A 13253-nucleotide genomic window follows, 5' to 3' on the forward strand; every position below is an offset into this window, starting at 1 on the left:
TTTCCAATCATTTTGGAACTTGCAAGCGTACTTCTTCTTCTTACTCGTCGTCGCCATGACTGTCTCTTCTTCGTTCTTCTGCTTCGTCTCTGTTATGTTTTTGGACATTATTACTTGCCGTAGTTTTGAAGCAATGCATGATGGGAATCCGGATGTTGTGTGTCAGTGTATTAACGTGCCGGCTGGAATAAACACACGCTGAGAAATAGCTCTGTGCCTGCCTACTTTATGGGTCATAGATAAACCTATGGATAACGGAGACATATATAATAGTCTCCTTTTCAGGTGAGAGAGGATGCTAAAGGCAGTGCCTTTAAGGCACGCCCCCAATATTGTTGTCCGGCTGGAAATCGGGAGATTGGTTGTCTCCCGGAAATTCGGGAGGGTTGGCAAGTATGCCGTAATCTCAACAATAAAATAACCCAATGATAAAACGACGACAGCATTTGACTAATGTTCAAAACATTTTAAATGCTGTGTTTTCTTGCTTCTTAGCCGTGTTGTGTTGTTCTCCGGCAGGCTGGTGAGGGGCGAGGGAGAGATCATCGAGGAGATGGTCAGCCGTGAAAAACACAAGGACATCAACAAGGTGAGGAAAAAGACATTCAAAACGAAGACAACATCTTACAGTTTGTCTTGTTCGTCCTGCAGCAAGCCACCAAAGGGGACGGCAACTCCTTCCAGAGAACACTTGGACTCAACAGGTAGAAGATGCTGTAACTTGGCCGTTGGTGCATAAAACAAAACGTTGGATTCACTAAAAGTTGACCTCGGCTGCTCGTATTTCAATGATGTAAAAACGTCACATTTTTTGTGTAGATTAAACTATAGTTTAACAACTTCCCCACGAGGTAGAGGAACACAATTGTTGTTTATATGTCAGATTTCCAATTATTTTAAGGGGCAAAGGGGTTTCCCTTATGATATTGATATTGGATACCGGTCCGATATCAACAAAAAAAAGTATTCGATTATATCGGCTTGCATATTAAATCTCCAAAATAACTTCTGAGACAACCAGTCCTACTTGTGCAAAACTGGACAGCCAGTTAACAGCTAATTCTCCTCCAAAAAGCACACAAGGTTGGTCTCCTCTTGTATTTTAAGTGAAGTGGTAGGTTATACTATTGGCTAGAAGTGAGTAGCTACACGACAGCCAAGCATACAATAGCTCACAAGCTAGACATACTGTTAGAATAATTGTTTCAGAATTATCACAAAAATGTTGTATTACATTGAGTTCCTGACAAGAAGACAAAAGCTGTCTTTGAAACCTACCAAGAGTAAGGCTCGTAAAACTCCACTTTGTAGGGGGGGAAGCAAGATGAAGATGTTCCTGTGGGTAATCAACAGAAAGATATTGTTCTAACCTAAGGACTTCAAAACGGAGAGAACCAAGGATCTGCCCAATTTCCAGACCACCTCTTTTTGAAGACACATACGAAATACGTGTCCTTAATTAAACAATATTGAAGTCTAAAACATTACATTTGTCAATGTAAACTAGTACCAAAAAAATTCTAGTTGCATTTTACTAACAGATACAAAGTCTTCAAGGCAGAGGTGTAGTAGAAAGTATCCAGTAACAAACGTCTCCGCATCATGAGGTTAATAACCTAATAAATTGTTGAAAAAAAAAATACCACTCCACTTAAATTAAAGACAGCATAAAGTCATTCCAGATTGTTAATGATGAATAGATAAGTGTTCACTTGATGAAGCCTGTTCTAACATTCCACGCTACAAAAATTGTGCTGATATCATATAGGATCAATATCGGTATTGGACAATACCCTAGGCTCCAAAATTGGTATATCGAAATTAAATAAGTTGTATGGGGACAACGCTAGTAACAATGAATATAAATATATATTTTTTGTTATTTTTCTAGCCTATTAAAAACATAGGTTTGGAAATGCATGCTTTTTTGAAAATGTCTGGCGGGTACATGGTGGCCGTTTACAACCTAAATATTTCAAATTTTTCCCAGTTTGTATTCCGCATGTATAAGTGCTTTTTTCACACACTCGACAAATCTGGTCGGATGACTTCAGACGAATAAAGATTTTTTTGCTATCAAATTTACCTCATAAGTCTGTCAATGTGTGGAGAGAAAACACACACACACGCGCGCACACACACACACACCAAAAAAAAAGGCCCAAATGATTGTTTGTATGGATCGATGTTCTTTATACACTGCATAAAAACAAGGGAATGGAAATCAAGTGAGAGGTCATCCAAAACCTACAAAATACGCACACACACACACACACATACACACACCCTGTACAATAGAAATATTTGCCAAGCGTCATCGTCATTGCACTGTGACTTGTGTGTTTTATTGTTAGCTAGTTTGAAATAAGACTTGCTTGTGCAGCTGTTGTCATAGAGAATGGACAAAAAGGCAAAGAAAACAACTTAAGGCCTCTAAGTTAAATGAGCTGGGCAGACAATTCAACTGAAATCTTTGCTTGTCACTTCAACCCTCATCAGCATAATCACGGCAGTATTTATTTTTTTTACTTGCGAGCCCAAATTGACTACACATCTTCACAGATTCATGCCAGCCTCCATGGACAAAAGTATCGGGACAGACCAAATTACAAACCCCGTTTCCATATGAGTTGGGAAATTGTGTTAGATGTAAATATAAACGGGAATACAATGATTTGCAATTCATTTTCAACCCATATTCAGTTGAATATGCTACAAAGACAACATACTTGATGTTCAAACTGATAAACATTTTTTTTGTGCAAATAATAATTAACTTAGAATTTCATGGCTGCAACACGTGCTAAAGTAGTTGGGAAAGGGCATGTTCACGACTGTGTTACATCACCTTTTCTTTTAACAACACTCATAAACGATTGGGAACTGACGAATCTAATTGTTGAAGCTTTGAAAGTGGAATTCTTTCCCATTCTTGTTTTATTATTATTTATTATTTTACGCTTCATAATGCGCCACACATTTTCCATGGGAGACATGTCTGGACTGCAGGCGGGCCAGGAAAGTACCCGCACTCTTTTTTTACGAAGCCACGCTGTTGTAACACGTGCTGAATGTGGCTTGGCATTGTCTTGCTGAAATAAGCAGGGGCGTCCATGAAAAGGGCGGCGCTTAGATGGCAGCATACACTACCGTTCAAAAGTTTGGGTTCACATTGAAATGTCCTTATTTTTGAAGGAAAAGCACTGTACTTTTCAATGAAGATAACTTTAAACTAGTCTTAACTTTAAAGAAATACACTCTATACATTGTTAATGTGGTAAATGACTATTCTAGCTGCAAATGTCTGGTTTTTGGTGCAATATCTACATAGGTGTATAGAGGCCCATTTCCAACAACTATCACTCCAGTGTTCTAATGGTTCAATGTGTTTGCTCATTGGCTCAGAAGGCTAATTGATGATTAGAAAACCCTTGTGCAATCATGTTCACACATCTGAAAACAGTTTAGCTCGTTACAGAAGCTACAAAACTGACCTTCCTTTGAGCAGATTGAGTTTCTGGAGCATCACATTTGTGGGGTCAATCAAACGGTCTATTCTTGTTCTTAGAAATGAAGGTTATTCCACAAAATTGTTTGGGTGACCCCAAACTTTTGAACGGTAGTGTATGTTGCTCCAAAACTTGTATGTACCTTTCAGCATTAATGGTGCCTTCACAGATGTGTAAGTTACCCATGCCTTGGGCACTAATGCACCCCCATAGCATCACACATGCTGGCTTTTCAACTTTGCGTCAATAACAGTCTGGATGGTTCGCTTCCCCTTGGGTCCGGATGACACGATGTCGAATATTTCCAAAAAACAATTTGAAATGTGGACTCGTCAGACCACAGAACACTTTTCCACTTTGCATGAGTCCATCTTAGATGATCTCAGGCCCAGAGAAGCCGGCGGCGTTTCTGGGTGTTGTTGATAAATGGCTTTCGCTTTGCATAGTAGAGGTTTAACTTGCACTTACAGATGTAGCGACCAACTGTATTTAGTGACGGTGGTTTTCTGAAGTGTTCCTGAGCCCATGTGGTGATATCCTTTAGAGATTGATGTCGGTTTTTGATACAGTGCCGTCTGCGGGATCGAAAGTCACGGTCATTCAATGTTGGTTTCCGGCCATGCCGCTCACGTGGAGTGATTTCTCCAGATTCTCTGAACCTTTTGATGATATTATGGACCGTAGATGTTAAAAATCCCTAAATTTCTTGCAATTGCACTTTGAGAAACGTTGTTCTTAAACTGTAAGCAGTTGTGGACAAAGGGGTGTACCTCGCCCCATCCTTTCTTGTGAAAGACTGAGCATTTTTTGGGAAGCTGTTTTTATACCCAATCATGGCACCCACCTGTTCCCAATTAGCCTGCACACCTCCAAATAAGTGTTTGATGAGCATTCCTCAACTTTATCAGTATTTATTGCCACCTTTCCCAACTTCTTTGTCACGTGTTGCTGGCATCAAATTCTAAAGTTAATGATTATTTGCAAAAAAAAAAAAAAATGTTTATCAGTTTGAACATCAAATATGTTGTCTTTGTAGCATATTCAACTGAATATGGGTTGAAAATAATTTGCAAATCATTGTATTTCGTTTATATTTACATCTAACACAATTTCCCAACTCGTATGGAAACGGGGTTTGTAGTCGGCGTCGAGTTTCCCGATGCTTCTGTCCATAACGAGCGTCAAGCACTGTAAAAAGACTGTAAGGGAAGGTGTCGTCGTGTCCCAGTACATTTGACCAAACTGTACAGTCGTAAGTGAAATTTGCTGTGCAAGCTTGGAGTGGTGACATTCCTGATTGGAGTGATTGTCATAGCACTGGGATGCAGCGTGTTGGACCTGGTGGCCATCAATAAATCATTGGAAATATTGCACATTTTCCCTTTTACATTTGCGCCCGTGTTGTTGGTCCATTGCAGTCACTTCGGGACGTGCCTCGTTGTTATTAAAATCATCATCATCAAGTCTCATCGCTGTGTTCGGACATATTTATACACCACATTTACAACTTTAGGTCTTTTCAAAAGAGACATAAAGGAGCACATTCAACACTGGAGGATAAAGCAGAGAGAGAGAGAGAGAGAGAGAAGCCCCTTCCCAGAATTCCAAAATAGCTTAAAATGACAATATATACTATAGTAATAATGATAATAAATAGAACACAAGTGTGGTGATTGGCAAGAAAACAATGACAAAACTGCACCAGGCCTCCCCCCTCAAAAATAAAAAATAAGCAGAAAAACTACAATTGACCTGAATATAAGACAGTATTTCCCCCCCAAAAAACAGTCGGAAAAAGATGTGTTGGAATAGGTTTATACGTGCAAAGTATATTTCAGAAGCAGATATAAAAGAACATAAAAACGGTATTTAACTAAACGGACATTTTTGTTATTGAAAATTGAGCTGTGTCACCAAATCATGTTTTTTACCGCATGGACAACATGTGAACACTAAAATATATATTTACTAGGGGTGTAACGGTACACAAACATTTCGGTTCGGTACGTACCTCGGTTTAGAGGTCACGGTTCATTTTCGGTGCAGTAAGAAAACAACAAAATATACATTTTTTGGTTATTTATTTACCAAATTTGCAAAATCTTCCACCAAAAATATTTTTCTTAGTGGAATATTTGATGTGAAGTAATCGGAACCTTGGATAGGTCAATAATTCATAATAACATTGATTTTGATTCAATATTACCGTATTTTTCAAGTCGCAGTTTTTTTCACAGTTTGGCCGGGGGTGCGACTTATACTCAGGAGCGACTTATGTGTGAAATTATTAACACATTACCGTAAAATATCAAATAATATTATTTAGCTCATTCACGTAAGAGACTAGACCAGGGGTCGGCAACCCGCGGCTCTAGAGCCGCATGCGGCTCTTTAGCGCCGCCCTAGTGGCTCTCTGGAGCTTTTTCAAAAATGTATGAAAAATGGAAAAAGATGAGGGGAAAAAAATATATTTTTTGTTTTAATATGGTTACTGTAGGAGGACAAACATGACACAAACCTCCCTAATTGTTATAAATCACACTGTTTATATTAAACATGCTTCACTGATTCGAGTATTTGGCGAGCGCCGTTTTGTCCTACTAATTTTGGCGGTCCTTGAACTCACCTTAGTTTGTTTACATGTATATAACTTTCTCCGACTTTCTAAGACGTGTTTTATGCCACTTCTTTTTCTGTCTCATTTTGTCCACCAAACTTTTAAAGTTGTGCATAAATGCACAAAGGTGAGTTTTGTTGATGTTATTGACTTGTTTGTTGTGCTAATCAGACATATTTGGTCACTGCATGACTGCAAGCTAATCGATGCTAACATGCTATTTAGGCTATCTATATGTACATATTGCATCATTATGCTATATTTGAGGTAATTTAGCTTCCTTTAAGTCATCTTAATTCAATTTATATCTCATGACACACTATCTGTATGTAATATGGCTTTTAATTTTTTGTATTTTTGTTTTTGTATTTTTGGTCCAATATGGCTCTTTCAACATTTTGGGTTGCCGACCCCTGGACTAGACGTATAAGATTTCATCGGATTTAGCGATCAGGAGTGACAGATTGTTGGGTAAACGTATAGCATGTTCTATATGTTATAGTTATTTGAATGACTCTTACCATAATATGTTACGTTAACATACCAGGCACATTCTCAGTTGGTTATTTATGCCTCATATAACGTACACTTATTCAGCCTGTTGTTCACTATTCTTTATTTATTTTAAATTGCCTTTCAAATGTCTATTCTTGGTGTTGGCTTTTATCAAATACATTTCCCCAAAAAATGCGACTTATACTCCAGTGCGACTTATATGTTTAGTTCCTTCTTTATTATGCATTTTCGGCCGGTGCGACTTATACTCCGAAAAATACGGTATTTATTTACCAAATTTGCAAAATCTTCCACCAAAAATATTTTTCTTAGTGGAATATTTGATGTGAAGTAATCAGAACCTTGGATAGGTCAATAATTCATAATAACATTGATTTTGATTCGATATTATGTTTTGAGCAATGACAGTTTGAAAGAAGAAAAAAACAGCTTTGTTTTATTAGTCAACATTGCAACTTTTTCAAAATTACATTTAACCTTTAAGCTTTTTTATTTCACTTTTGTTATGTTTTTGTTTATTTTAATAGTACTTTTAGAATGTGCCGTGGGCCTTTAAAACATTAGCTGTGGGCCGCAAATGGCCTCCGGGGCACACTTTAGACACCCCTGCTATAGATAATAAAAAATCAAATCTGATAAATCTATGGATAAAAAGCAGAGCCTGGCGATGCATGCGCGTTTATCATAACTCTCTCTCTCTCTCTGTCTCTGCCCCTCCCTCACCAATGCTGCTGCACGCACTATTTGTTTTGTTTTTAACCCCTTCTTAACCCTGAACGTACATTGAAAATACACGCAACCCTAACTCAAAATGCCGGACATTTGAGGCATTTAAGAAACTCCGCCCTGACAGCTCCGCAAAAGAGGACATGTCCGGTGAAAAGACGACGTATGGTCAGTCTATCGTAGCCCGTTAGCTGCTAGCATGCCGTGTGTTGTGCCTCGGTGTGCATTGTTTACACAACGTGCGTTACGCTACTTAATATGTCCGTGTGGAAACTCGTTCGGTACACTGCAAAAACTGAAATCTAAGTAAGATGAAATATCTCAAATAAGGGTGATATTTGCTTATTTTCTGTCTAAGATAATTCTTCTCACTAAGCAGATTTTATGTTAGAGTGGTTTGGTCCCTAGTGTGTGAATGTGAGTGTGAATGTTGTCTGTCTATCTGTGTTGGCCCTGCGATGAGGTGGCAACTTGTCCAGGGTGTACCCCGCCTTCCGCCCGATTGTAGCTGAGATAGGCTCCAGCGCCCCCTGCGACCCCGAAGGGGAGAAGCGGTAGAAAATGGATGGATGGATGGTCCTAAATGATCTCAGTAAGATATTACAGCTTGTTGCTGAGATTTGATGACCTATATTGAGTAAAACATGCTTGAAAGTAGAATATCAACTGTTGCAAAGCTGTGTCATCAACACTCACAAGTATAAAACTACTTTTTTAAAGTAGTAATTTCTTATTTCAAGCATGAAAAAAAAAATCATGATGCCCCATAATATCATGATAATAATATTATGTCAAGATAATGGCACTAGCATTTACTTAATTTAAGAATATTTTTCAACATATTGAGCAAAAAGATCTCTTTTTTTTTCTACCAAGAAAAGTGCGATTGTTATTAGTGAGAATATACTTATTTTAAGGCATTTTTGGGGTTCATTTAGGTTAGCTAATTTTACTTGTTTTGGAAAGTCTTGACAAGCCAAATTTTCTTGTTCTATTCGCAGATAATTTAGCTTAGTTCAAATAAAATACCCCGCATTTTTGTATTTTTTTTTTCTTGTTTTTAAACGCTGACTTTTTGCAGTGTACACCTCCGAACCGAACCCCCGCACCGAAGCGGTTCAATACAAATACACGTACCGTTACACCCCTACTATATAGTATTGAAAAAAACTGGGTCTGGACCAGTTATTGTGGATTTCCTTAAAAGAGAATAGGGCGGTCTTATATTCGGGTCAGTACTGTAATAGGAATAAAAATGAATCCCAAAGTCATTGAATAAAATCATATTTTTCCTCCACATTGAAACAAAGTCCTTAAATAAGGAGGAGGTGTCGTCCTGAATAGAAAGAAGACACTTACCGTGGGTCTGGAGTGGACCGGTAGACAGTAGTTCTGCACCGTTATTCATAATTTATACTCTAAATCTTTATAATGTACAAACATACTGTACATGTTGTCATGTGGCGTCCCCGCACAGATATTCCGCTCCGTGCTCGAGTACTTTGGCACATTGACTTGGGAGGAGTCACATGGTTCTCCTGTGGGGGCTGCGGTTCAATTGTTTTTGCGTGGAAAAAAGTTTTTACCCATCCAGCATTAAAAAGTTGTGCTTGCAGCTGTCGAAGCTCAGAAGGGGAGCGCGGGATTACACGGCGGTTTGGTCCGAGGAAACATCTGTGCGGCGTATCTGATTGAGTGAAAAGAGCACCTGTTCCGTCGTCAGCGGCGTGGCTCCCCGCCTCATTTGGGGCTGAGTATCCCGGACTCCATCTTGGTGCTGCTGCGCCCCCAGCAGCTGGCCGTGATGCTCATGCTGCGCTGCGTGGCCGCCTGGCCGTGGGCGCGCTCCAGGCGCTCGCGCTCCAGGCGCTCGCTGTCCGACTGGCTCTGCGTGCGCTCGGGGCGGACGTGGACGTGGACGCTCCCCGCCGTGGGCGAGCTGGGCGCCGGCTGGGAGGAGATGGTGCGCAGCAGGTTGCGCTTCCTGAGGAAGTCGCTGTTGGCGCCCACGCCGAAGCTGCCCTTGCGCAGGACCATGCGGGTGCTGCTGGGCTTGGCCGGCCGCGAGCGCTGGTTGTACTCCAGCTGGGACAGGTGGGACGCGTAACCTTCCGTGATGAACTGCGGGGGCAAAAGAGAGCATTCGTTGGGCAGAGTGGCGTATAAAGAGAGTACGGCCAACTCGCTTTCAGGGAATCTCCTCAATGATTGGTCAAAATACATCCCTTTCTGTCTTGCCTCTGGTGAAGGCGGTTTTTCCGCACCCTTCTTCTCCCTGCTTGCTCTCTTTGTTTTGTCTTGTCTGAACTTTTTTGAAGCCTCTTTCTTTGCGCTGTCCTCCAAATCTAAACATAGCAGCAGTCGACCTCCAGGGTCCCAACTCCCCGCCCCTCTGTTGCATACTTGCCAACCTTGAGACCTCCAATATCGGGAGGTGGGGGGTGGGGGGGGGGCTTGGTCAGGAGTGTGAGGGGGCGGGGGGCGTGGTTATTTACAGCTAGAATTCACCAACTCGAGTATTTCATATATATTTCATATATATATATATACATATATATATATATATTAGAGATGTCCGATAATATCGGCCTGCCGATATTATCGGCCGATATATGCGTTAAAATGTAATATCGGAAATTATCGGTATCGGTTTTTTTTATTATCGGTATCGTTTTTTTTTGTTTTTTTTAATTAAATCAACATAAAAAACACAAGATACACTTACAATTAGTGCACCAACCCAAAAAACCTCCCTCCCCCATTTACACTCATTCACACAAAAGGGTTGTTTCTTTCCGTTATTAATATTTTGGTTCCTACATTATATATCAACATATATCAATACAGTCTGCAAGGGATACAGTCCGTAAGCACACATGATTGTGCGTGCTGCTGCTCCACTAATAGTACAAACCTTTAACAGTTAATTTTACTGTGTGAGGGCGGGGGGCGTGGTTATTTACAGCTAGAATTCACCAACTCGAGTATTTCATATATATTTCATATATATATATATATATATATATATATATATATATATATATACATATATATATATATATATATATATATTAGAGATGTCCGATAATATCGGCCTGCCGATATTATCGGCCGATATATGCGTTAAAATGTAATATCGGAAATGATCGGTATCGTTTTTTTTATTATCGGTATCGTTTTTTTTGTTTTCTTTTAATTAAATCAACATAAAAAACACAAGATACACTTACAATTAGTGCACCAACCCAAAAAACCTCCCTCCCCCATTTACACTCATTCACACAAAAGGGTTGTTTCTTTCTGTTATTAATATTCTGGTTCCTACATTATATATCAACATATATCAATACAGTCTGCAAGGGATACAGTCCGTAAGCACACATGATTGTGCGTGCTGCTGCTCCACTAATAGTACAAACCTTTAACAGTTAATTTTACTGTGTGAGGGCGGGGGGCGTGGTTATTTACAGCTAGAATTCACCAACTCGAGTATTTCATATATATTTCATATATATATATATATATATATATATATATATATATATATATATATATATATATATATATATATATTAGAGATGTCCGATAATATCGGCCTGCCGATATTATCGGCCGATATATGCGTTAAAATGTAATATCGGAAATTATCGGTATCGTTTTTTTTATTATCGGTATCGTTTTTTTTGTTTTTTTTTAATTAAATCAACATAAAAAACACAAGATACACTTACAATTAGTGCACCAACCCAAAAAACCTCCCTCCCCCATTTACACTCATTCACACAAAAGGGTTGTTTCTTTCTGTTATCAATATTCTGGTTCTTACATTATATATCAATGTATATCAATACAGTCTGCAAGGGATACAGTCCGTAAGCACACATGATTGTGCGTGCTGCTGGTCCACTAATAGTACTAACCTTTAACAGTTAATTTTACTAATTTTCATTCATTACTAGTTTCTATGTAACTGTTTTTATATTGTTTTACTTTATTTTTTATTCAAGAAAATGTTTTTAATTTATTTATCTTATTTTAGTAATTAAAAAAAAAAAGTACCTTATCTTCACCATACCTGGTTGTCCAAATTAGGCATAATAATGTGTTAATTCCACAACTGCATATATCGGTTGATATCGGTATCGGTTGATATCGGTATCGGTAATTAAAGAGTTGGACAATATCGGATATCGGCAAAAAGCCATTATCGGACATCCCTAATTAGAACACTGGAGTGATAGTTGCTGGAAATGGGCCTCTATACACCTATGTAGATATTGCACCAAAAACCAGACATTTGCAGCTAGAATAGTCATTTACCACATTAGCAATGTATAGAGTGTATTTCTTTAAAGTTAAGACTAGTTTAAAGTTATCTTCATTGAAAAGTACAGTGCTTTTCCTTCAAAAATAAGGACATTTCAATGTGACCCCAAACTTTTGAACGGTAGTGTTTTTTTTATTTTTATTGTTTTACTTTCTTTTTTATTCAAGAAAATGTTTTTAATTGATTTATCTTATTTTATTACTTTTTTTTTTTTTTAAAGGACCTTATCTTCACCATACCTGGTTGTCCAAATTAGGCATAATAATGTGTTAATTCCACGACTGTATATATCGGTATCGGTTGATATCGGTATCTGTAATTAAGAGTTGGACAATGTCGGATATCGGCAAAAAAGCCATTATCGGACATCCCTACCTGACACTGGTGTTGCATCTTTTTGGAGGGTCTTCCAACGATGTAGATGTGTGATGCAGGCAGACCGATGGCCGTGTAGACGGAGATGTCTTTGGTTGAGCCGTAACCAGCAAATATCTTCATGTGAACCTGAAACCATAAATAAGATTCTTGTTGGTGTAACGTGTCCCTGTCCGGATCATTGCTCTCATCCGGACCTCTGTCAAGGACTTAAGGAAGTTGGCTTTGTGTCTGAGCGGGTCGTGGACCAGGCCGTCGCAGAAGGACACGATGCCGTGAGGGAAGTTGTGCTGCGACAACCAAGCCACGACTCGTTGCTTCTGCATGTCGGGTCTGCCCGTCACGTAGATGATCAGGTAGCCCAAATCCTGCCAGTGCCTGCACGCCACACAGGAAGTCACTTAACACCACAGCCAAAAAAAACTCAAGGAAAAGGGGAGAGGTAAGCACTAGATACCTGACGACGTCAACAGCCCCCGCCCGCACTTTGGGGTCGCTGCCCATGATGGAGACGCTGGCGGCAAACGAGCCGTCGATGCTGAACACCACAAACTCTGTGCCGCGAGGGATCACCGTCAAGTAGCTGTCTGCACACGTATGGTCGCCCCTGAGGAGACCGCAGAGGAACAAAAGCTGACATTAAAGGCCTACTGAAAGCCACTACTACCGACCACGCAGTCTGATAGTTTATATATCAATGATGAAATCTTAACATTGCAACACATGCCAATACGGCCGGGTTAACTTATAAAGTGCAATTTTAAATTTGCCGCTAAACTTCCGGTTGAAAACGCCTCTGAGGATGACGTATGCGCGTGACGTAGCCCGGGGAACACGGGTATGCCTTCCACATTGAAGCCAATACGAAATAGCTGTTTTCATCTCATTCTGGGTGTATTCTGGACATCTGTGTTGGTGAATCTGTTGCAATTATGTTCATTGCATTATGGAGAAAGAAGCTGAGCAAGCAAAGAAGAAAGTTGTCGGTGCGAAGCGTCTATTTTGCGAGGGAAGTCAGCAGCAACACGTACACAGGCGGCGCTTCTTTGTTTACATTCCCGAAAGATGCAGTCAAGATGGAAGAACTCGGATAACAGAGACTCTAACCAGGAGGACTTTTGACTTCGGTACACAGACGCCTGTAGAGAACTGGGACAACACAGACTCTTACCAGGATTACTTT

At 39.7% G+C, this 13253-nt stretch overlaps 2 protein-coding genes across 6 annotated transcripts in view; one reads left to right on the plus strand and one right to left on the minus strand.

Annotated features, from left to right (window-relative positions):
• Positions 1 to 2075, plus strand: part of arl6ip4 (ADP-ribosylation factor-like 6 interacting protein 4) — a 28837-nt gene extending 26762 nt beyond the window's left edge. Inside the window, exons 5-6 of the mRNA XM_062024507.1 lie at positions 520 to 589; positions 652 to 2075. Coding sequence (XP_061880491.1) covers positions 520 to 589; positions 652 to 708 — 127 coding nt within the window. The 3' untranslated portion in view covers positions 709 to 2075. The remainder of the gene's footprint in view (positions 1 to 519; positions 590 to 651) is intronic.
• A 2482-nt stretch (positions 2076 to 4557) lies between these two features.
• Positions 4558 to 13253, minus strand: part of LOC133632213 (membrane-associated phosphatidylinositol transfer protein 2-like) — a 154892-nt gene continuing 146196 nt past the window's right edge. For 4 of the 5 annotated variants that reach the window (XM_062024514.1, XM_062024513.1, XM_062024511.1 and 1 more), the window contains 4 exons: positions 12528 to 12677; positions 12268 to 12448; positions 12071 to 12199; positions 4559 to 9489 (listed from right to left, as the gene is read on the minus strand). In XM_062024514.1, the coding sequence (XP_061880498.1) occupies positions 9109 to 9489; positions 12071 to 12199; positions 12268 to 12448; positions 12528 to 12677 (841 nt within the window). In that variant the 3' untranslated portion in view covers positions 4559 to 9108. Of the gene's footprint in view, positions 9490 to 12070; positions 12200 to 12267; positions 12449 to 12527; positions 12678 to 13253 lie in introns of all 5 variants that reach the window. The other variant, XM_062024510.1, reaches the window with a different exon arrangement.

This window comes from Entelurus aequoreus, linkage group LG17 (assembly GCF_033978785.1).
Source record: "Entelurus aequoreus isolate RoL-2023_Sb linkage group LG17, RoL_Eaeq_v1.1, whole genome shotgun sequence".
Lineage (NCBI taxonomy): Eukaryota > Metazoa > Chordata > Actinopteri > Syngnathiformes > Syngnathidae > Entelurus > Entelurus aequoreus.